Below are 23891 nucleotides of genomic sequence, written 5' to 3' on the forward strand. Positions count from 1 at the left end.
GAAAACTTGTCCCACTCAATGCCACCTTATGACTCATCAGTTTACATGACCCTGGTTCTCACAAGGCACCTTATCTTTCATTTGTATTTGTGAATTCTATTCAGAGGAACAAGTTTAGCATTGGCCTTTAATGAAGGATCCAAGGACCAGAGCGATTGAGAATCAGAAACTGGTCATTTTGATCATTTGAGAACTTGAAAACCAACTCTGCCCATTCCAATACAGTTCAGTGACTGGGGAACTCTTGAGGATAAAAGTATTCGGCAACCCATGTTCAGATTTTAAAACGGTCATTCTTTTTGTAGAAATAACGCTCCATTAATTTACTCAAATTATGAAAAAGATTGCATTGTTTTGGATAAAAAGATGACCCGGACCACTGTTTCCTGTTCACAGGATGGAATCTTTCTCCCATTAAAGTTGCATTCCCTTTTACTCATTTGGATTATCCTGTGGCACAGTAAGGAGACAATGCCAGTCCAATATCTGCTCCAGAAAGCCATTTGATTGAGACTCAGGCTTTCCTTCCAGCAATGTTACCTGAGCCTCTGGGCGTTTGCATTCCCTGAATTAATTTATACCCAGCCAATGTGAGGAGGCAAAATATTTTTTTTTACAGAGGAAACATATGTAACTGGGATTTCTTCCTTCCCTCAGGCCATTAACCATTTGACTGCATTAAAGTGCATTATGTTAGCCTGGCCATGAATGGTAAAGTGTCCTCCTAAGGTGCATTGAGTTTGGACAGCTAACAAAGTTCGATCCCAATGGGAGTCCAGTTCTGTGTCACACATGATGATAGCTTATTGATAATTGATAATCTTCAAGCAATGTGACCAGTTAAGCATTCTGGTGGCTATTGATGATCTGCAAAAAGAGTATGTAAGCCAATATTGTCATCCATCTGTGGAGGGAAATTTGGACGTCAATCTCTGGGTTTTTTGAAAAACTTCAACGCATTCTCAGTGAGACGCTGGCAGGCCAGCTTTTGGCTTGGAATTCCTCCAACAACCACATGCCCCATAACTGGTGGCTCCAGGCATCCATTTCATACAGAACACCAAAATTCTGGCTTTGAAAAGTGAAAGGAGACTAAAGGGGCTCTTCTACCTCCTTCTCCGTGTTCCACATATTTATGCTGTGGTCAGATTTAACACTGGTGCGAAGAAGGGCAAAAGAAAACAGACATGGTTTTTGAGAGACTGTTGTAGATGGAACATGGACAACCAAAATCTGCCATATTGGTGGCACTTTATGGGTGAATATTTAGGAACTGGTGTGAAGTGGCATGCCATTTTGATTTAAGTGTGCAAAAAAACAAGAAAACCCCGAGAGCATTTTACGTGAAAGCGTGGGACCTCTCCATGTTTATGATTCTGTGCGTTCCTTAAAGTGGGCCTGTACTTGTGGATCGGGGATGTGAGTGTGGCACAGGCCTAATATTGGTGCGCATAATATCTGTGCCTGAACAGTTGCCCCCTCTCTCCCCTCTCCTGTTATATCTCTCTTTCTCTCTCCCTTGCTCTCTCTCTCTCTCTCGCTCCCCCCCTCTCTCTCTCTCCCCCCCCCTCTCTCTCTCTCTCTCTCTCTCTCCCTTTCTCTCCCTCTCTCTCCACCCCCCCTCTCTCTCTCGCTCTCTCTCTCTCTCTCCCCCCCCCCTCTTTCTCTCCCTCTGTGGCTGACACTACTGGCAAGTTCTTTTGTACCCATTCCCTTGCCTGTGTTTGCACGAAAACCTCCAGTTGCCTTCCCCCACCCCACCCTCCCTTTTCCAATATGTTATCCATGCCGCAACTCTGTCTCGTCCCATGTGCATCCATGTTCGACTGTGTAAGGTCTTGAGGCTGCATCCACTTCCAAGCAAAGGAGATGCACTACATGTTGGTGTAGTCAACATTTCTTTTATACTTTTTATCTTTTATTTTCTTTTATTATTTTTTATTTGTATTCCTTTTCCTGCCAGGACTGCTGCGATGTGACAATGTGAGCCACCACATTCTGTCACATCGGCTGGAAGTAACGCAGCATTGAAGTGGGTCCCTCCCCAATCCGTCTGGGCATGCTAGCGATCCTCCAGTTATATATTCCTATGTGCATATATATATTTATATATCTCTCTACCTTCTGCATGGTGTCTGTGAACTGATAGATGCATCTATTTGATGGATCCTTGTAATATCTTGAAAAGGCTTCGTACAGTCGATATATCCGCACCACAAAAATTTCATTAGTGTTTCTCATCTTTATTGTTCCCTGGCAATTGGACACATCCGTTACGATCGGTGGTTGCATTTTGTTGGCAGTCTTCACCTGTGGCTGACCACCAGGCCAAACCCAATCAATGCATTTGGAGGCAGTCTTTTCATTTACCATCTACCGGTTGCACTGTGCTGGGTTGGCTTAGGAGGCCAGTTGGTCATGACTACCAGGCGCATCTGCTTGGAGGCAGCTAAGGGGGATCTCAGCTATTTTTGGGTGGAGAGGGTGGGAACTATCACGATGGATGAGTTTTCATCAAAGGGAGAAAGAAAGTTCCATTGGAAACACAACAAAAACTCACCAAAAGCTTTTTTATCCTAAGCGGAACTTTAAATCCTTTTTCTCAATGGGTTGAGAATTGATGAAATCAGGCACCACAGATCTTTGCCTCAGGTCTTTCCAAATCTGTCCTTCACTTTGTTGAACACCAAATTTAGAGATAAAATTGCCGTAAAATGACATATGATCAACAAATAAAGCCACAGTTTGGACAATATTGTTTTTTTCTGCAAGAGCGCACTACTAAATTACTTGAAATCACTTTAAGGGTGATTATGGAATATCTCGTCCACTAGTGATGGAGCAAGTATCTGGGTTATTGGTCTCCCAGAATGTTGTTCTGGCTGTGCCATTGCCCCTCAATTGGAAGGACATTGTTATTTCTTGGCAGCCACAAAGAAAATGGACTCTTCCATTTGGCTATTCAGCCATTCTTGATTAGTACGGGTGTCAAGGGGTCATGGGTAGAAGACAGGAGAATAGGGTTAGGAGGGAGAGATAGATCAGCCATGATTGAATGGTGGAGTAGACTTGACGGGCCGAATGGCATAATTCTGCTCCTGTCACTTATGATGTTATGACCATTAAAGATGGTGTCAACCAACCTGCCATGTTTTATGATATTGTCCTAAAGACCAATAATTGAACCACAATGTCATCCATTAATTTCTTTTTCTAGTTTAGAACCAAGATGATAAAGACTGCTATGGTTAGATCATCAGAAACAAATACTTTAAGATCAGCAGAGTTTTATATATACATTTATGGGAATAACACTCCAGTCTTGTTGGCCTGGCTGAACAAATGCATCATCTGCAACTGCTAACTGAGAGGTGCAGTTGGAATTCCATATTCAGAAGGCTGTGGAGCCTCAGATGACAATATTGGAGACGTAGATTTTTAGATATACAGGAAATTAATTTAAATGGGGCAAGTATATGGTGCTGTGGGGATCAGACTTGATCATATTAAATGGCTGAGCAGGCAGAAGGGAGATTATAACAGAGAGAAAAGTCCATAGATGTATTTGTAGTTAATAAAATAAAATGTCTAGACTGACGACCTTGAATGATGGTTGTCGCAAGGAACAGTGATGTACCTTGATGGGAAAAGTACATTCTTTTCTGTCTTGTCCCTTATGTGAAAAATTTTAAATGATTCTTTTTTTTAGAAATCGTCTTTTTTCAATCAAGAAGAATTGTTTCCATTTTGTCGACAATTAGTAAATTTAAGAAAGCCACAAAATCATTGCAAATCCCACTTGATCAGATCTTTCTATTGTAGCGGTGAATTTCACGAGCCAATTATCTAAGGGTTGAGAGACCAAGCTTGGCTTCCCTTCTCCTGTGTCATTCCTTTTGCAGAATAACATGGTCAGACTTAAATCACGTTGTCCCACCCCAAACAAAATGGTTGCTGATGCCAAATGACTGAGAGCTCCGCCTGTGCCTGCATTTCTTGAATTCGCAATCTCAGAGCCTACGTCTCTCTCCTTAACAACACACATTTAAGATGAGAAACTAACTAATAAATTTTTGTGTCTCTCAATGTGCTGTGATGGGTCTCAGACTGGTCACTGAACACTTGTGCTACGAATGTGCTTTGTGTGGACTCATTTTGTTACTGTGCTGTTTCTCAGGTGCTGCCAACTCTCATTTTCTTGCTTGTTGTCACCTTTCTGTGTTCCGCCCCAGTTCGACGCGTTCCACCTAGGTTCTCCATCAGCCCTCCGTTCAGCCAAGAGATTGTGCCTGGTGGGAGCGTGAATATCACTTGTGTTGCCGTGGGCTCCCCCATGCCTTATGTGAAGTGGATGCTGGGAAGTGAAGACCTGACCCCAGAGGATGACATGCCTGTTGGCCGCAATGTTCTAGAGCTTAGCGGTATCCAAGAGTCCGCTAATTACACCTGTGTGGCGATGTCTAGTCTTGGGATAATCAAAACAATGTCACAGATTATCGTTAAAGGTAAGTGAAGGGAGTCACTTATGCGTGCGTGCCTGTCTCTCACACCATTCCAGGACACCCCAAAACAATTAACGGCGTCTGAAGTACTTTGGAAGGGTAATGATCTGGAAGTGAGTAGCCAGTAAGGGCCACAGCAAGATCCAAAAAAAAGCAGTATAATCTAAAACAAAATCAGAAAACACTCAGCGAGTCAGGCAGCACCTGCAGTGAATGAAACAAGAGTTAATGTCTCACATTGAAGATCCCGACATCTGAATTGGGAAAGTAAGGATAAAAAAAATAGTTTCAAGTCACAGATAAGGTGGGAAGAGAATATAAAGATGGATGGATAGAAGAAAGGGAATATATCTGATAGGGAGAGGCCAAGGATGTTGCATGGGGATTTGGTAATGGGACAGTTACAAGGGACAAAGAAGGATGAGTTGCTGCAAATACCAGGTCAGGGTGTACTAAAGGAGAGGTAGATTAAAAAAACTGAAGCAATATCACTGGTGGATGTCATCACTTGCACCACAGATGGCCAGTTCTGAAAGAAAGTGTATTATAAGAGTCTTCATATCTATATTGATTGACAACATCAATTTTAATGACGCTGGTTTAAGAATGTATTGATTAAGGCACCCAGTATAACTCCCAATCTCTTCTGCAAACAGTGGTGTGAGAGGAAAAATGGCACTCTTTAAAACTAATCCTGAAGGCACCACTTCTGTCAGTTTAGCAAATCACCTTTACCACAATGAGCCTGGATTCCATGATCAATCTAAGCAATGGGACTTCAGTCACAATCTTACGATTCAAAACCAAGGGTGCTCCTGCAGACTCACACCTTGGATCAAAAATCACAAAGACTATCCCTGGAAAGGGGTTAGACTGTGAAATAATGCAACAAACATTTCCTCAGAATTATTTTAACTAACCATTAAAGAAAAAGGAATAAAGTACTGGAGTAAGTTAGGGGTTAGACAGCATCTCAGGAGAACATGGATAAGCACTTTTCACTATACTATTCACTATACTTCTGTACACATGACAATAAACTAAACAAAACGAGAAGATGATGTTTTGAGTCAGTCTGAAGAAGGGTTCTGACACCAGGCGTCACCTATCCATGTTCTCCAGAATTGCCACTTGTCCCGCTGAGTTACTCCAGCACTTTGCGCCTTTTTTTGTAAACCGACGTTTGCAGTTCCTTGTTTCGGCTGTTAGCTAACTGCGTCGAACTATTGATACTTGCAGCACTGCCGAAGCCCCCTGGAACTCCAATCGTGGTGGAGACCACCGCCACCAGTGTGACATTATCATGGGATTCTGGCAACCCTGACCACATCAACTACTACATTATTGAATACAGACCCAAGAGCATAGACGTGCTCTACCAGACCATCGATGGCATCCAGACCCTGCGTTACAGCATTGGTGGACTGAGCCCGTACTCTGACTACGAGTTTAAAATCTCTGCTGTCAATTCCATCGGTCAGGGTCCACCCAGTGAGACGGTGGAGACACGGACTGGTGAGCAGGTGCCATCTAGCCCCCCGAGGAGCGTTCAGGCTCGGATGTTGAGCGCCACCACCATGCTGATTCAATGGGAGGAGCCCGAGGAGCCGAACGGCGAGATCCGAGGGTACCGGGTGTACTACACTATGGAGCCCATGCAGCCCGTCAACAACTGGCAAAAGCACAACCTGGATGACAGCCTCCTCACCACCGTGGCCAACCTGATACCACAGACAACCTACAGCGTCAAGGTCTTGGCTTTCACCTCTGTTGGGGACGGTCCACTCTCATCCGAGATTCAGGTCAAAACTCAGCAGGGAGGTGAGTTGTTTGGCGATTATTAGTATCGTATCATTGTTCGGTGCTTTTTGATGTCCTACTGATTGGCCTTGAGGTCTGATCCACTCAACGCAGTATCTGGACCCTAATACAGTGTTCCCTGGCCACCCAAGCAACCTACAACCAACAACAAACCTTTGTAGTCCTGTCACAGCTCGTAGTCTGGCACAATGCAGTCGATGGAATAGCAAAGAAAGAGTTGGGGAATGGTGCCAGGGTATGTTTGCAACAAGGAGCATTCAACATAACTAACAAAAAGATGGGCACAGCTAAACCCTTGACTTGAAAAATCTGAGAGTTGTCAAAAGATAGGTTGTTTAGGGTGAAGATAAGTTCCGACAGGCGGAGGGGAGTGTTTGTGGAGGGGAACTGATTGGGTCTCCATTTTGAGGAAGAACCGAAGGGCCTTGAGGACCTTCTGATAGGGAACGGAGGTGTAAAGGGTTTGGACAACCACGGCAAAGATGAGGCATTGTGGCCAAGGAATTAGAGGTTGTTGAAGTCGTGAAGAGCGTGTGAGCTCGGATGTAGGCTGGAAGAAACTGGTCAAGGGCCTTCCAGCTGAGACAGAGGTTCATGTGCACCTTCCCAAACAAAAATATGCTTCCACCGAAAGTACAGCGCTAGAGTTATTGCCTTACAGTGCCAGAGACCCGGGACCTGCTTGGGTTTTCTCTGGGTGCTCTGGTTTCTTCCCACACTCCAAAGACATACAGTTTGTAGGTTAATTGCCTTAGTAAAATTGTAAATTGTCCCTAGTGTAAGTAGAATAGTGTCCGTGTACAGGAATCGTTGGTGGGCGTGTACTCGGTTGGCCGAAGGGCCTGTTTCCGTTCTGTATCTCAAAACTAAACTAATTCAGTCCCTCTACTCCACAGCATGCCCTGTGGGTGGTTGAGCATTGCCAGTCACCAGCTGCACAGGGTTCATCGAAAACATTCCAGACTGGCACCCTGCTCTGTGCTGAGGTAGCCAGTCTCATCTGAAATATGGATCACCACTAGACTCAGTAACCTTGATAAGGCAATTGGTTAAGCCTCCCAGAAGCCAAGTAGTTTCAGGAAGCTGTGATGTGGGCGACACGGAGGTGCAGTGGTACTGTTGCTGCCTTACAGCGCCAGAGACCCAGGTTCGATCCTGATTACGGGAGCTCTCTGTTCCAAGTTGTGTACGTTCTCCCCGTGACCGCGTGGGTTCTTCCCAGGTGCTCCGGTTTCCTCCCACACTCCAAAAACGTGCAGGTTTGTAGGTTAATTGGCTTCGGTAAGGATGGTAAATTGTTCCTAGTGTGTAGGATGGTACCAGTATATGGGGATCGGTGGCATGCACGGACTCTGTGGGCTGAAGGGTCTGTTTCCGCACTGTATCTCTAAACTAAACTGACCTAACAATTTATTGAAACAAAAATTTCACTAAGATAAATCCAAATGTAAATATGCTGTTAGAAATTGAAGAATCTGAATTGTTAGACTTTATAAGGCACACCATTTTGCAGGCATCAATTTCTCCCATGACATCAGCTTTTTTAATTCTTATTCCCTCACGAATCCTCGCAGAATTAGGTCAGAACCCATTTAGTCTATGCTAGCTCCCAGAGTAATTCCATCAATCCTATTCCCTCACTTATTTCCCAGTAGCATATACTGTACTGTCTCATATGCCCATCCATTCTCCTTCCACCCACCCACACTTGGATAATTTACAGCAGGCAACCTGCATGTCCTTGGGATGTGGGAGAAAACCGGAGCAGTCACATGGTCAAATGGAAACTCAGGTCGCTGGAGCTGTAAAGTAGCAGCTCTACCTGCTGTGCCAGTGTGCCACACAATGAGAAGGTTTCTCTACTGCAAAACAACAGAATGCCATCTCCCCATGTTACTTTAAAACCTGAATTAAAATGCTGGTGATGCTTAGCATGCCTTCAAGTATCACTGGCCAAAAATGGTAATTGTTTCACTCTCCACAATTGGGGTTAGGAGGGAAAGATAGATCAGCATAATTGAATGGCGGGGTAGACGTGGTGGGCTGAATGGCCTAATTTTGCTCCTATCTCTTATGAACCCATGCTACCTGACCTGATGAACATTTGTGTAGGAGAGAACTGCAGATGCTGGGATAACACCAAAGATAGACACAAAATGTTGAACTATTTTACCTCACTGATGAACATTTTCTGTTTCTATTTTAGATTTTCAGCATTTGCAATTTTTTTTGCTTTTCAACAGGTAACTTTAAAATCTCTTTTGGTAGAAAGGAACAATGTCACCTGGCGATTCCTACCTGATCTTCAACTGCAATTGCCTAAGTGGTGATCCAAAGGCAACAAATGCAATTGTCATTGCGGTGATTTAATGGGCTGTGCCCATGAAAAAACTTCATCACAATTAGATATGATAAGATCTTCTCAATGACTCTGTTTGACCTTTCAAGTCCAAGTGCTATAAATGTTAATGAAATAACAAATTCACAATGTAGGATGGTAACTGCAGAATTGGATTTCATTACACAACAGAATCATGAAAAAAATCATTCCCCCCTTCAAGTACTTAGCATTAGATCAAATTTGCACCATTAGATTTGGTGTGGGGTGTCATGTCTTCACCTCCTGACCTGCACTGCAGTACATAAGTCAGACACTCAGTTTGGGTTGCTGACTGTTATCTGCCAGCCATTTCTTGAAAGCAATCAATACTGCCACAAACTGCTGTTACAAATCACTGAATCTTCACAAAGGCAGCAATAGCAAGAGTAATTGTAACATTTTGTACTGGAGAGGAAAAAAAATGTATTGTTGGAAATGTCATCTGTATCATTTCAAAGAGAAAGGTTTGCTGAGACGGTCAGATTTCTCAATTGCTGTTTCAGTGGAAGATGGTGTTTCAGATTGGCCATTAGACCTCCCGGCTGGTGGTTCTCTGGAAACACTCCCCTCCTCCCCCACAATGGTATTTGGATTATCCAACTGAGGAGATGTTAGATGATTCAAGACATCAAAATAATGGGTAGAAAAGTGGTTCTGGAAATCATGACCTTGGAAATTGAGAAATAACTGCTCCCCCTCAGCCACTACCATTTTCTCCCAGTGCTAAGAATGCTTTTTATGATTGAATAACTCATTCTCATTCTCTGGTCTTTCCAAATAACTATGCTGCACTAATTTAGATTAGTGATACAGCATGGAAACAGGCCCTTCGACCCGCCAAGTCTGAATGTTTTCTGAATGTTTTTAAGAGAGAGTTAGATTTAGCTCTTCGGGCTAAAGGAATCAAGGGATATGGGGAAAAAGCAGGAAAGGGTACTGATTTTAGATGATCAGCCATGATCATATTGAATGGCGGTGCTGGCCCAAAGGGCCGAATAGCCTACACCTGCACCTATATTTGTATGTTTTCTATGAGTCCGCGCTGACCATTGATCACCCGTTCACGCTAGTTCTAAGTTATCCCACTTTTGCATCCACTCCCTACACGCTAGCGGCTATTTACCGAGGCCATTTGACCTTCAAACCTGCACTTGGCATGTGGGAGGAAACCTACATGGTCACAGGGAGAACGTAAGAACTCAACACCGACAGCACCCGACAACAGTGCCCTGCACAGTCGTTAGTCAAGGTATTGTAAGCCTGTCACCATGCGTTCAGTGAATTAAGGAATGAGAACTATCTAAGTATATAAAACCAGGATTTAGGCTGGGATGGAATTGAAGATTGAAATATCAATTATGGTGGATTGTGAGCACCTTACTGTGTAGGCATCTCCACATGTACAGTATTGGCAAATTGAAGTGCCCATTTTTTTCCAATTTGTTCTCTGAAGCAGGATCTAATATTTAAACATACGTGCACTGCTCACTGAATTTGAATAAGATTGCTTTTCTTCTAGGTTTCAAGGTCAGTTTATTGGCACATGTACCAATTTAGATACAGTGAGATTTGAGTCTATGTAGTTTTAACAACTCTGACATAGCAGTCATGGCCATTTGCGTCCACTGGCCTCCCTTGTGGTATCTTTGTAAAATGTAATATATCCACTCCCAAAAACTATTTGAATGTGAGCAGAAAAGGACCGAGGCAAAGCCAGAAGAATTATGATTTCTCTAAATCCAGAGGAAGGATAATGGTGAGAAAGGTGTCAGCTGCAGATTGCGACTTAATGGCCTGTCCCACTTACTCGACTTTTTCGGCAACTGGCGACATGTCGTGGGTGACACCCCACGACACTCGCGACATGTCGCCAGGGGATCGCCCGTATGGTCGTGAGTAGTCTCCTAGTCACCCACAGAGTCGTAGCGTCATTCTGGTTGCCGCTGTATTTTTAACATGTTGAAAATTTTAGGCGACCTATGACGGGTGCCGGCAGTCGCCGAAAAAGTCGCGTAAGTGAGACAGGTCTGAACTTCGAGATTCTTTGAAATTCCGTTCCAAATACCAAAGTACTTGGTTACATGCAATCAGCAGATCTCAAATAATCTACATTTAACATTGGCTGACTATCTTGGCCTCTTCTTTCAGTTCCTGGGCAACCAATCAACTTTGAAGCCACCCCTAAATCTGAGACAACTATTGAACTGCAGTGGACCGCACCCAGACAAGATGAAATCATCAGTTATGAGCTGTACTATCGCGATGATGACCAGGGGAAGAAGGTGAGAAAATGCTCCACCTTGTGTGCCAGGATGAAGCTTTCCTTTCGTCTAACACGGGTTAATTAGATCAAAGTAATTGGCAAACTACCTTTATTTTCCCCACATCCCGACCCTGGTGCGGAACAACACAATAGAATTCTTTAAAGAAGATTAGAGTTCAGAGATAGAGCGGCGAAACAAGCCCACTGAGCCCACACTGACCAGCGATCACCTGTAAACACTATAATTCCTACACTATCATTTTACAGTGCAATTTACAGAAGACAATTAACCTATATATCCTGCACGTCTTTTGAATGTGGGTGGAATTCGGAGCACCCGGAGAAAACCCACGTGGTCACAGGGGGAATGTGCAAACTCCACACAGACAGCACCCGTAGTCAGAATCTAACCCGGGTGTCTGGCGCTATGAGGCAACAGTTCTACTGCTGCGCCATTGTACCGCCCATTGTTGTTGTTTCAGGGACCCAGGAGCTTTTCCCATCTCCTTTCATCAAACCTTAAGAACCAGCTCATACCGTACCCAGGTCAAAGAGGTGTTCTAAAATAGGTCCATTAGTGTATGGATATTACAGCTTAGTCATGGTCCAAATTGTTACTCATATCCTTGCGCGGACGGGGGAAATGTTAAATTTTAGTAACATTTGTAAAGTTAAAGTAAGCCAATTTGCTGTGCAATTATTAAAGTATGTTCTTATAGGGGGAGGGGGGCGGGTTACACATCAACACCCGAACACTATTTTGCTGTACATCACTTCATATTGTATACAATGCCACAGGATATCCACTAACATCTAGATCTTAGGTGTTGCCTGAACTGTTCTTGGTATAACATCAAGTGTCTGAATTTTTTTCCACAGGAAGTGGTAAGCTTTAAGCCTAGCACGACACACATTGTGACCGAACTCCACCCCAACACTCTGTACTACTTCCGGTTGGCTGCACATTCCTCACACGGCCTTGGCGCTTACACCTCCGAGATCTCTGCCCGCACTCTTCAGGCCAGTAGGTTTCATTCCACATTCATCTTTCAAACACTTCCAGTGTAAAGGGCGTTGGGTTTCTGGCCAGCTGCAAGCCAAAGGTTCTTGTGAAAAGTTGCTGGGAACTGCTTTAGAGTGTCCACTCTCATTGAAACTAGGAAAGTCTATGTGGAGCAGTGGCTTTGAATATAACATGGATAGGTGGGGTCAACGTGTGTACTTTATCATGGCTTAACGTTGAATATCCTTTAGCAAATGGCTTTAGACTCCATACTCAATGTACAGTTGACAGTGATTAATTCAACATTATTTCCCACCGCTCGGCACTGTTTTAATAATCTCCCTCAATGGTCTGCAAGATTTGGAATTATTCATGTGATTGCCAGGCTGTGCTGTTAGTGTGGCATGGGAGCATCTTTACATCAAATCCAATCAAAGTTGGTTGTTGACATGCCTTGATTTCCTTGCCTCTGCCAAAAATAATTTGCTTCCAGGTATAATGACATTGCTACGGCAAACTAAAAAGCTCAGGGGAAATCACCTTCGGAATGAATGTTCTCCTTTTCACTGGGTGTAGTTCCAGCACCCCACATTACTTGAGAGGAACTCCTTTTTTTGTTAGTGAGTCTGTTTGTAGTTAGCTGCTTATAGCACAGTCTACATCCTGGATCAAGCACTATCATTGCAGATTCAGAGCATCAGTTTGGGATAACATCTCCCAGTTGGCTCCTCAGAAGACTAGACTTGACAATGCAAATCCCTGACCTCTATCGCCTTGAAGGGCATGGCCAGCAATACAGGGGAACCCCACTGGCTGCAGTCTCCCTGCCATTCACACACCACCAAGACTTTGAAACGTATCACCATTCCTTCATTAACCCTGGCTGAAAATCCAAGAAATTTCCTACCCAACAACATTGGGGGATCATTTTGATCACTGCAGCTGATTAACAGGGCATCTCACCATCAACTTCTGAAGAGAATTAGGAATGATCAATAAATGTTCCCCATGCCCTCAACGTCCACTTCCCAAAAATAATCCTTAAAAAGGTGCGATGTTGAAATTGAAGGAGATACAGTGCCAGGGAATGGGATTTGAATTGGATCTCTGATTATAACTGAACATGAATATGGGGAACTGAGTGTGACTCTTGGTGACGTAGATGTAAGGAATGCCATTGTTTAGAGTCTTGGTGAGGGGTGTGGTGTACTAATCAGTTTTGGAGATTGAGGTAAGAAATGCACTTGATTGACCTGTAAGAAAGTGCCCAATGGCTAGTCATTTGGTTGGGGGGGGGGGGGGGGATTGACCAGAAAATAGCTTAAAATGTTGGTTGCAGGAAGGAAGGTCAGAGAACAGGGCGGGTGTGGGCAAAGTGGGATGGCGTGTTGCATGGGGGGGGGGGGGGGGAGAGCAAGATTTGGGAGGTGTTTCAGCAAGAGTAGTGAAACCTGAAAGATGTCTGTGATACTGATTAAAAAAAAGGGATGGGCAATCTTCCATTCATTAGTTCTGGTGAAAGGAATACTTTATCGAGATTAATGAGAAGCAATAAACATACGTTTCTGAGGGATAGAGAGATGTGGAAAATATCCATGAATTGCACAAGTTAATCCTCTGGTTGTGTTGAGGAAGCAACTAGTTGAGCTAGGCTGGGTTGGCAGTGAGTGAGATATGTGCTGTGGGTTGGTTTTATGATGGGATTTCCTTAATAATGAATGGGATATTTGGGGCACCAATGGGTGATTTATGTTAACAGCACAGCTTGCAATATGCCACAAACCATTTTCTGGTAAGGTTCCTATTTGCTGGCATCTGCTAGTTGGTAGACCACCAATTCAAGCTTTGCGATGGACTGGACTGGACCGGACAGGATAAAATTAGAAAAGTCACATAAATTGAGGTTGAACCAATATTCATTTTTAATTTAATGGATTCCTATATGAATGTGGTATTGGCTAGCCATTTAATCACAACTTTTGATTGTTAATTTATGCATTTTCTTGCTACATGTGAACTTCCAGTTCCCTTTGCATATTTTTCTCTTATATTCCCAATCATTTTGTTCTATCACAAACGGGAGACCAGTTCAAACAGAAATCCTTGCGTTGACATGTAAGCTTCTCATCTATTTTTGTTCATATTATTTTGTGTGAGGCACACTGGTATTCCAATACAATACAATACAATACAATACAATACAATACCTTTTATTTGTCATTTGAACCTCACATGAGGTTCAAACGAAATTTGGTTTCTTCGTTAACTTCGTCAACTTCGGCTTATGCCAGCAGACATTGTAACCAAATTGGCCAAAACTGGTATTGGTCCCCAGAAGCCCAAAGGACCACTTAATTCAACACATGAATTACATTTATTGATAATCTAGATGGTTGCTCATGCAAAACACAAAGTCTGGAGGTCAGGCAGCATCTGTAGAGGAAATGGATAGTCAACATTTGGTGTCGGGAACCTCCTTCAAACTTTACTCATCCAGTTGCATAATAAGAATTTATTACCCACACTATGCATATGACTGAGGATAAATTTCAATCAATCAATCTACTTTTTTTAACAAACAATTAAATATATGCACAAACTTTATCTCCTCCTGACCCCTTGTATCTATCTGCTTTCTCTCATAGATAAACTGAAAAGAATAAAATGAAACACCAGGCCACATTCTTTAATGTGTTTTTGATATTCTGTTAACCTATTTAAACCCTACAGAAACAGCTAGATGTGGTTAGGCATTCCTTCATTACTGAATGATTTGCCCTGCAAAAGACATTCATTACAGCTTTTAGGACTAAAAGCTATGCTAACACTGCCATTTCATCAGTGTCACGTTATAATTGATTACTGATTCTTGACCTGAATATTATTTTATGCATATTTATTGTAAGCATAATTAAGGACCATTACAATACATACACCCAGTGGAATGGTTCTGTATACAATACTGTATACCAAATGCAGAATTGGAAGTTTTTGATCCAAAAGCATACAGAATGGATCCTTTTAACCCAATCTCAATTAAACTAAAGAGAACAATCATGGGAAGCCTTAGATTTAGTGATTTTTGTTTGTTGTGAATAATGCTTTTAATGTCACAGTTATAGAGATGCAACATGGAAGCAAATTCCTCAGCCCACTGAGTACATGCCAACCACAACGCACCAATTTTCACCAAACCTACACTAACCCATTTTATTCTCCCCACATTCCCATCAACTCCCCTTGGATTCTTCCACTTATCACATTCCCATCAACTCCCCTTGGATTCTTCCACTTATCTAGACACAAAGGGAAACTTACAGTGGCCAATTGACGGGCATAATGTGATCTGTGATAGGAAACCAGAGAAAACTCAGAGAAACAACCAAACTCCACACATATTAGGGATGAACCAAGATCACTGGAGCTGTGAGGCATCAACTCTACCACTGTGCTCTCCTGACCTGGCCAAGAAGAAAATGGCTATCATATCTACAATTCCAAGAGACCAGTATCTTTTTCTTCTTGGTTTTCAATAAAAAACAGCTTAACTAATACTGAAATAAATCAATAGGAAGATGTTTTTTGGGGCAAATACCATTATGAATTGGGGATAAACGTATTAATGCCCAATGTCCATGTTTTCTTCATTATTGTGCTTCTGAAAACCACTTTTTTCTGGACTTGTTCCCATTGCCACTATTCCTGGATCAAATTGCTTATCCCACAAATATCGCTGGGCACTAATAGTCAACATGCACCCTTGCATAACAAGGTCCATTTTCCATTTATCCATGCAATGATACATTGGAGGCAGGTCTGGGAAGTTAGGCCACTTTGTTCTGCGTAGCAGTTATCATTGGGTACTTCTGCAACCACCATTTTCTTTTTAATCGCAAAGTATTTACATTGGTCGCACAGAATGCAAATAGAAAACGATCATCAGAAAACAGCCCTTGCAAAATAATGAACTGGTCTAAAGAATCCATTAAACTGAAATGAATATTAACTCTAACCCATTTAGAGATGCTCCTTGATACCATCTTGATTTGGTCAATGATAAGCAAATTGGAAAAATGACTTTGAAAAGTACTGAAAGGGAATTTGCCGTTTGATTTGGAAAGATATTTAGTTTCACCAGAGGTCACAATAAAGTTATGGACTTTCAAACACCCTTAATCAGTAGGATCAGGTGAGTACAGACTGATACAACCAGCCAGTCAGTGGTGGGTGCCTGTCAAAGCCATCCGTTTGAAACAGAATTACAGGTGACCACATTCTTACCACATTTGGTCTGTCAGCATTTTCTGACCAAGTACCCATGTTCTTTAAAGTTTTGATGTTAAGGTTCTATTTTTGCATGTTAAAATGGTCTACATACATTGCGCTTCCAAATTATCTTTTGGTTTCCTCATCAAATACCCGTCAACAAATGTGTAGAATCTGGCGATGGTATTCTCCAAAAATCACTGCCTTTCTTTATTCTTCCCCTCCAACTCTAAAATAAAGTCTTGCTTTCTTTCTTTCGTGAATTTAGGCAGTACATTTGAAATTATCTAAGCCTTGAGTTGTCCAGCAACCCAAGTTCACCCCTAAAGACAACTCTACATTAAAAAATGTTAAATAAATTCATTGGGTACCAGTGCTTCCAATTGAATAGTCACCTGTAGATCTGTTTGATTGGATTAATAATTGGATATCGATGATCAACATTTCTTGCCAGGAAGTAACTGATGCTGAGGGAACTTTATCAACTCAAAACAAAGTGAAGTTGCTTCAAATAACCAACTTCCTTCAATAAACCAACTACACCTGTAAGCTGTCCTTAAAACAGGCATCCTCTACTGTGGGCTAGTCTGTATTTTCAGGCAATTTTCTTATTCAAAGACGGTTAATATCAGTAACAGTTCCACAAGACCCTGTTGAGCTTCTCCTGACAGTAGTGGATGACTGAGTTAATCTCAGGGATTGGCATTCTGATCCCACATGGCCTGTTCCAAAGTAAAACTCCTGTCGAAGCAGCCCCACTTGTCATGAGTCTTTTATTGATGAATTCCATTCAATCAGGAACTCTTTGCTTTGTTTATCATGTGATGCCACAATCTATTTATGAGCTCTAATATATTGCGAGTCTCGAGTGGCAATGATCAGAATCCACAATTCACTTTGTAATTTAATGCTGTCAAATTTAACAGCCACAGTAGATCAAGGAAAGTGACTTCATCACACCACTCGACATTTCTCACATATTCAGAAGCTGACACTTGCAGTGACATGACTTGAACTCACTTCCAACTTAGTGTAGGCCATGCTAAACCAATGCCTTTCAGCGGATGGAAATAATGTTGCTTACAATGATTTATTCATTTGTAGGATGCGGACTTTGCTGGGAGCACCAGCAATTATTGTCCATCTCTAATTGACGCTGGACTGAGGAGGCTTTTTTTTAATTTAATAACTTCTGATTTCTGGAGTCACACACAGATAGGCTGACAGTGTAAAGATGGCAGATTTCATTCCCAGGTAGACATTAGTAAACCGGATAGATTTTTTAACAAGTTAAATGTTTTTATGTTAAATTCCAGATTTAGTTATGACTTGAATTTATGCCATGGTGGGATTTCAACCCATGTTCTTGACTTAGTTAGTCCAGAACTCCTGATGCCATTGTAGTAACCCGTCCTTTATGCTACTAAACACCTTCATTATAAAAGTTTGTATTCCACAATAGTGGTTGGAAATTTTTATCAATTCCGTATTGAAATATTTATCTCAATTAGTTTTATTTTAATCACTTCCCGGTTTAGGGAGCATTAATAAATAACAGTTGCAGTTCCCCGATGTTAGTCAATGTTGTTCTCCAGCTTTGTCATAAATATTCACAAGATGGACGGGAATCATGTTCATGGAATACTTCAGCACCAGTTGGTAGACGTCAAAATCCATGACTTTGAACAAAGCAAAGCTAAATTTCAAAGCACCAAAACCTTTTAAAAATAGGATCCAATTATAGATTGATAGTTCCCAGATGGAATGCTTTGCCAGTCCCTTCCAAAGGGAATAGACTTTGGAATATTACATGTGGGCTTTATGAATGCTGCTGATCCCTGGGTTGTAGAAGTCTTGGAATGCTTACAAACCTATGGCCAATGATATGCTGGGAGAGAAAGGGTAGGTTAAAAAAGGTAACTCATGCATGCAAAGCAAGTCTTTAGTGTAAGAGCTTGAAGGAATGTCAGGTACGTACTATGAAATATACTTTAATTTGGACTGGTTTTAATTTCACTTTGTGTTAAGTTGTCGTTTTCTGTGCATGGATCCAGGATGTCCTGGAGTGTTTTGCGTAATTTATTTTTCTTGATTTGTATTATTTTGGCCTGAAAGTGAGTATATCACCCAACTCCCCCTCCTAAATTTTCCAAACTTAGTCAATGTTTACTTCTAATAATTCTGTATTTTAAGATGCACTTGCACTGTGTTTAAACAAATGGAAATGAACTATTTGGGTACTTTGGCTGACACTGAGATATATTCCTGGCTGTTCTAAAAGTAATTTGATTTCCAATGCATTTGGTCTCTTCTTAACTTCATTGATAGGGCAAGGTATGGCTGTCTGCGGGATGCTTTGCAACTGCTCTGCAAGCAAGCATGCTGTTTGACTAAGATGATGCTTGCTGTCCAGTTGGTATATACTTGACTTTGATTCCAGCTTAGTCTGTGAAACTTGTCAACTTAACCATGGTTAGAATATAAGTGAAGACAGTTTGCATATAGGAGCATTTACATCAAAATCCCTTTCCCATAGCTCTCGGCTGTTTTCACACACTATCCTTGGCTGGCAGGATTTAATTTCAGACATGATAAAGAAGATAATAATACTGTCTGTAGATGTTGCCAGGAATGGATGGCTGTAGTTATAAGGAGAGATTGAACGGGCTGGTTTTATTCTCTCTGGAATTTAAGAGTCTGAGAGGATATGAGCATAATGTAGCCGAATGGGATTAGTGTTGATGGGCATAACAGGCATGGATGAGGTGTGCTAAAGAGCCAATTTCTGTGCTTTGTGATTCTATGATCCTACCTGTCTGAATCTGGTGACCAACACAGCCATATACCGGAGAAACGTGAGAAATAAAACGAAATGCTGCTCCTCATTTCGAAATCTCTGCCAAATTAATGGCTTATCTCTCGGCAGCCACAATACGGAAGGCAGGTACTGAATAGGTGAGAGGCAGGCAAATTAATCAACAGTGGTTCGAGAATAACAAACTTCTATTCAATTGGGAAAGTAATTGGGACAAAAAGTGAAATAGAAGGAAAGGCAACGAATAAAAATAGTCTGGAAATCGCACAAGGATGCTGAAACATTCCTGTGGGACTCGGTAGAGTCTGTAAAAGGTAACAGTGGTGCAATTGGACAACAGAAGGATGAAATTGCAGTGTGGAGAGAGGTTAATTTGTTCATCTCCCCAAGGGGGAAAAGTGTTAACTTTTTTCATTTCGAGCCTCATCAAAAACAAGTGGATTCCACTGCAGCAAAAGCGGGTCTGGATTGGAGTCTTTGTCCCCTGAAGCGATACGACAGAAAGTCATCTATAGACAAACAGCCCTTTAAAGTTCTGGTACTTTTTATTATCTTGTCTGAGGACTTTTGCCATTACAGCTTGCCTTGTACTTAAATGTCACTGGCAGTAGAAACTCAAAACTTTCCAGTTATTTTTGATAGACCTATTCGCCTCATGAACCAAATACACTAGGTGTCGGTCACAGTCGAGTGTCCCAGATTTGCGGAATTGTTTTCCAGTAAGTCGTTGATTCCTATACAGAATAAATAAATGTTGGGGAAAGGTTATCAGCAGTGCATTGAATCATCTAAAGAGGCAAAGGTGCTTGGCTGGATCTTAAATGGAGAAAAGCCTACATTTCCACGAAGGAAAATCTACAAGGCTGGGTCTGGAGATATTTTGGGATAGGGGAGACACTGAGTCAATGAGATTGACCAGAGTTTGGTGTGGTGGTGTAATTGGGAGTTGCCAGATGGAATCTAGTTTGGGAAAATGTGAGGCTATTCACTTTGGGAAGAAAAATGAAATTACGAATTATTATTTAAATGGAGTGAGACTATTAACAATATTGTGATTTTAAGGTAAAAATGTACGTGGAAATGTACGTGGAATATTGGAATGCAGGGGCTGCAAGTAATTAGGATGGGACTTAAGAATGGTGGGAGTTTTAACTGGTAATGAGGATAATGGCTGTGGAGTGGATGGTATAGAGATGGCACTCAAGTAAGGGGCCAGGAGGCATGTGGCTAGTTGGTGAATGGAGTTGGGTTGATGATGGAATGGTTTGATTAGATCATTGATCAGGTCAGTGGTTTGGGTCCATGATCAAGTATAGGTCCAGAGCCTATGGGCGTGTTCGCAATCAGATCTGACCTGCAACTAAAATGGAGACTGAGGCCAAGTTGACCTTAGCAAAGAATATAAAAAACAGGAACAGGGTAAGTCAAATTACCGTTGTTTAACCATGGTTGATCCAGTCTTGTTTGGCATACTTGCCTTCATTGGTCAGGGTATTGAGTACAGGAGATGGGATGTCATATTATAGCTGTACAAGACGTTTGGCCATATTTTGAGGACTGTGTCCAGTTTCGGTCGCCTCGCTTCATCAAATGGAGTCAGACACTATGGGGTGGTATAGGTTTCAGGCGAGAGGGGAAATATTTAAAGTGGTAACCTTTTTCTCACAGAAGGTGATGAGTATCTCGAACAAGCTGCCAAAGGAAGTGGTGAATGCGGCTACAATTATGACATTTAAAGGACGCTTAGACAAATACATGGATAGGAAAGGGTTGTGGAGGGGATAGGTGCAGGCAAGTGGGACTAGCTCGGCTAGGCAACATGTTCAGCCTAGACTAGTTGAGATCTGTACATGTAGGTGGAGAGGGAAGATAATGTTTGGTATTATGGTGGGTAGAGTTTGTTGCATGAGGATGATAAGGTAGTTAGTGAAGTGGAGTACCAGACCAGCTCAGTGCTGCGAAAGCATGGTTGCTTCAGAATGACCAGTAATGGTTGCTCCTGGGATATCCTAGGATATCATGGATTTATTCCCCTGACAATGCTCCCTGGCAATTATTGTTATGCAATGCACAAATTGAATTGGTGCTGAAATTGTGTTACACCACGCCAGGAAAGTGCCCACTGCACAAAATGTTTTCTTCGATCACATAATCTATCCATTAGGACAATGTGTTTGAGACAAAAGAGACTACAGATTCTGAAATCTGGAGAAAAAATAACAAATAGCTGAACACAGTAGCTAAAGTAGAATCCGTAGAGGCAAAGGGTCGGTCTGCATTTCAGGTTAAGATCGAGCATCATTCCAGAAAGATCAACAATATCTTTGCCTCCACACTTGCTGCTTGACCCACTGAGTTTTTGTTTTGATGAAGGCAAACATGTTTCATTTGAAATGGTGGCTTGCGTAGAAGATAAAAGGAGTGATAAAGAATAATGTTACCGATATGGTTGGCAAAAAAATAAATAGAATGGAAGTTTTACAGGGATGCCAGGAGTCCAGACTATCCTGTCCTCTCTCTCAATGAAGTGTGTGGAAGAGGCCAACTGTTTGTGTGGAGATGGAATAAATTAACCTTAAAATATTAATAAAACTGAAATCAATTGAAAAGCCTTCCTATTCCAATTCCTTCCCAAGTAAGATTTGTGTAGTATTTAATTTGATCATTCAAACAACCTAGTTCCTTGTAAGGACAGGGTTGTTTTTTGTTTAAACATTATACCAGGTTTTCTTATTACTTTAGTGTCTTTTGCTGTTTTTTGTGTTTTGTTCAGTTTTTTGAGGAACGTTTTCCTTTTTTATCATTTTTTTCTTTTTATTCCATTGTTTTTATCCTCTTCCCTCCCATTGTTTTTTAACTCCTTCCTCTACTGCAACTGCCTGCAATAGAACCATCCGCCCCTCCTCAAAATGTAAAGTGCACCAGTCCCAGTTCCACCAGCATTCTGGTAAGTTGGTGGCCACCACCACCAGAGAGTCAAAATGGCGACCTGGCAAAGTACAGTATCAGGTACCAAGCGGTGCAGGGAGAGGACACGGAGACCCATGAGGTGAAGGACATTCCACCGAAGACCACGCAGATGCGGCTAGAGGCACTGGCGAAATGGACTGAGTACCGGGTGACGGTAGTCGCACACACGGTGGTGGGACCAGGCCCAGAGAGCGCACCTGTAATCACTCGCACAGATGAAGATGGTAAGTCTGATCAACCCTTCTCGCTGTATTTTAATGTTTGATGTTAAGAACTTCATGGAGGTCACTGAGTTTCATTCTATGATCTATCATCCATAGCATAACAAAGTTGCAAGTAAAAGTTTGAACTTATAAAGGTGTCGTTTCAATTAAGATTGCACACTGGAGAAAATAAATCCTGCTTTTCATTTATCTTTCACTTTCATAACCATGAATGTTTCCCAATATGGCCTTTAGCCCCTGCACAGTTAGATCTTCTGGCCTATCGAGAACACTGTTTTAAGATCTCTGTAACCATTTTTTAATTATGCCATGCCCATGAGAGAGCGTTTGATGGGACCAAAGATTGTTCCTAGTCATTGGTAACAGATGTGAATTGTAACCAGTTTCTAAAATTAATTGACTTCAACAGAACCGGTTTTGGAAATAGATTGCTGTGCATAGATAGATAGATAGATAGATAGATAGCCTTTTATTGTCATCCAGACCGAAGTCTGAACGAAATTTAAGCAGTCATACATACAATACAATACAATAAAAAACAACAATAACCACATATTAACATCCACCACAGTGAGTCCACATAGCAGATAGCACATTAAGGGATTAGAACGACCATTGCACACATATTTTTATCCTGACACTTTTTTAATAATATTCTTTCTTATCCATTTTTCCTCTTGCAGCATTTTACCATTCTCCTTCTGAGAAGTTGGTCACAAAACTGTATTCAGGGAAAGGGAGCTGCTGTCCTTGGATGTAAGAGATCAGAAGATAGATTGATATGAGATCAACCATCTAATAATTAACAAATAAACATAATATGCTCTAAAAATTCAGCAGGTCAGGCAGTATGCACAAGTTTTTGATTATCGGATGCTAAATAATCAAATTTGGATCGATCAAAAAATAAGGAGGAATATCAGGAGACATGTCTTTTTTTTGTTTAGTTTAGTTTAGAGATACAGCGTGGAAACGGGCCCTTCGGCCCACCAAGCCGCATCGACCAACAATACCCGCACATTAACATGTTGTATGGCAGAGTAGACTTGATGGGTCAAATGGCCTAATTCTGCTCCTTTATGACCTTATGACTATCCTACACACTAGGAACAATTTTACATGTATACCAAGCCAATTAACTTACAAACCTCGACGTCTTTGGAGTGTGGGAGGAAATTGAAAAGATCTCGGAGAAAACCCACGCAGGTCATGGGGAGAATGTACAAACTCCGTACAGGCAGCACCCGTAGTCAGGATCGAACCCAGGTCTCTGGCATTGTAATGCAGTAGCTCTACTGCTACGTCGCCATGGCGCCCACAATTCTGAAGTCTTATCATAAGAGTAGGCAAGGTAAAAACCACTGTTATATTTCTGGGAAGGGAAGTGAATGTTTGAATAGAGGTATAGGTCAGGACATTAAGGAGAACAAAGTAAGGTGATTGATTTTGTGCTGTGGCAAAGTGATTTGCATCCACACAATTGCTCAAATTGCCTCTCTCTATTTGTAACAGTACTGAGGCTTCACAACTTAAATTGAAAATATTTTCAGAAAGATTTGAGATGAGGATGAGGTAAATTGAAGAAGGAACCAAACAAAAGGAGATAAGGAGCAATTAAACCCGTGGCACTGTGGGCATCCTGAGAAA

General features: G+C 41.8%; 1 protein-coding gene across 40 annotated transcripts in view; it reads left to right on the forward strand.

The window, feature by feature from the left end:
- LOC116989340 (receptor-type tyrosine-protein phosphatase S-like) overlaps positions 1 to 23891 on the forward strand; it is a 394665-nt gene that overhangs the window by 250422 nt on the left and 120352 nt on the right. For 28 of the 40 annotated variants that reach the window (XM_033046622.1, XM_033046611.1, XM_033046631.1 and 25 more), the window contains 5 exons: positions 4233 to 4505; positions 5742 to 6323; positions 10852 to 10985; positions 11846 to 11990; positions 21939 to 22244. In XM_033046622.1, the coding sequence (XP_032902513.1) occupies positions 4233 to 4505; positions 5742 to 6323; positions 10852 to 10985; positions 11846 to 11990; positions 21939 to 22244 (1440 nt within the window). The remainder of the gene's footprint in view (positions 1 to 4232; positions 4506 to 5741; positions 6324 to 10851; positions 10986 to 11845; positions 11991 to 21938; positions 22245 to 23891) is intronic. The other 12 variants (XM_033046640.1, XM_033046647.1, XM_033046641.1 and 9 more) reach the window with 1 other exon arrangement.

The sequence above is a fragment of the Amblyraja radiata genome, chromosome 29 (genome assembly GCF_010909765.2).
Source record: "Amblyraja radiata isolate CabotCenter1 chromosome 29, sAmbRad1.1.pri, whole genome shotgun sequence".
Taxonomy (NCBI): Eukaryota; Metazoa; Chordata; class Chondrichthyes; order Rajiformes; family Rajidae; genus Amblyraja; species Amblyraja radiata.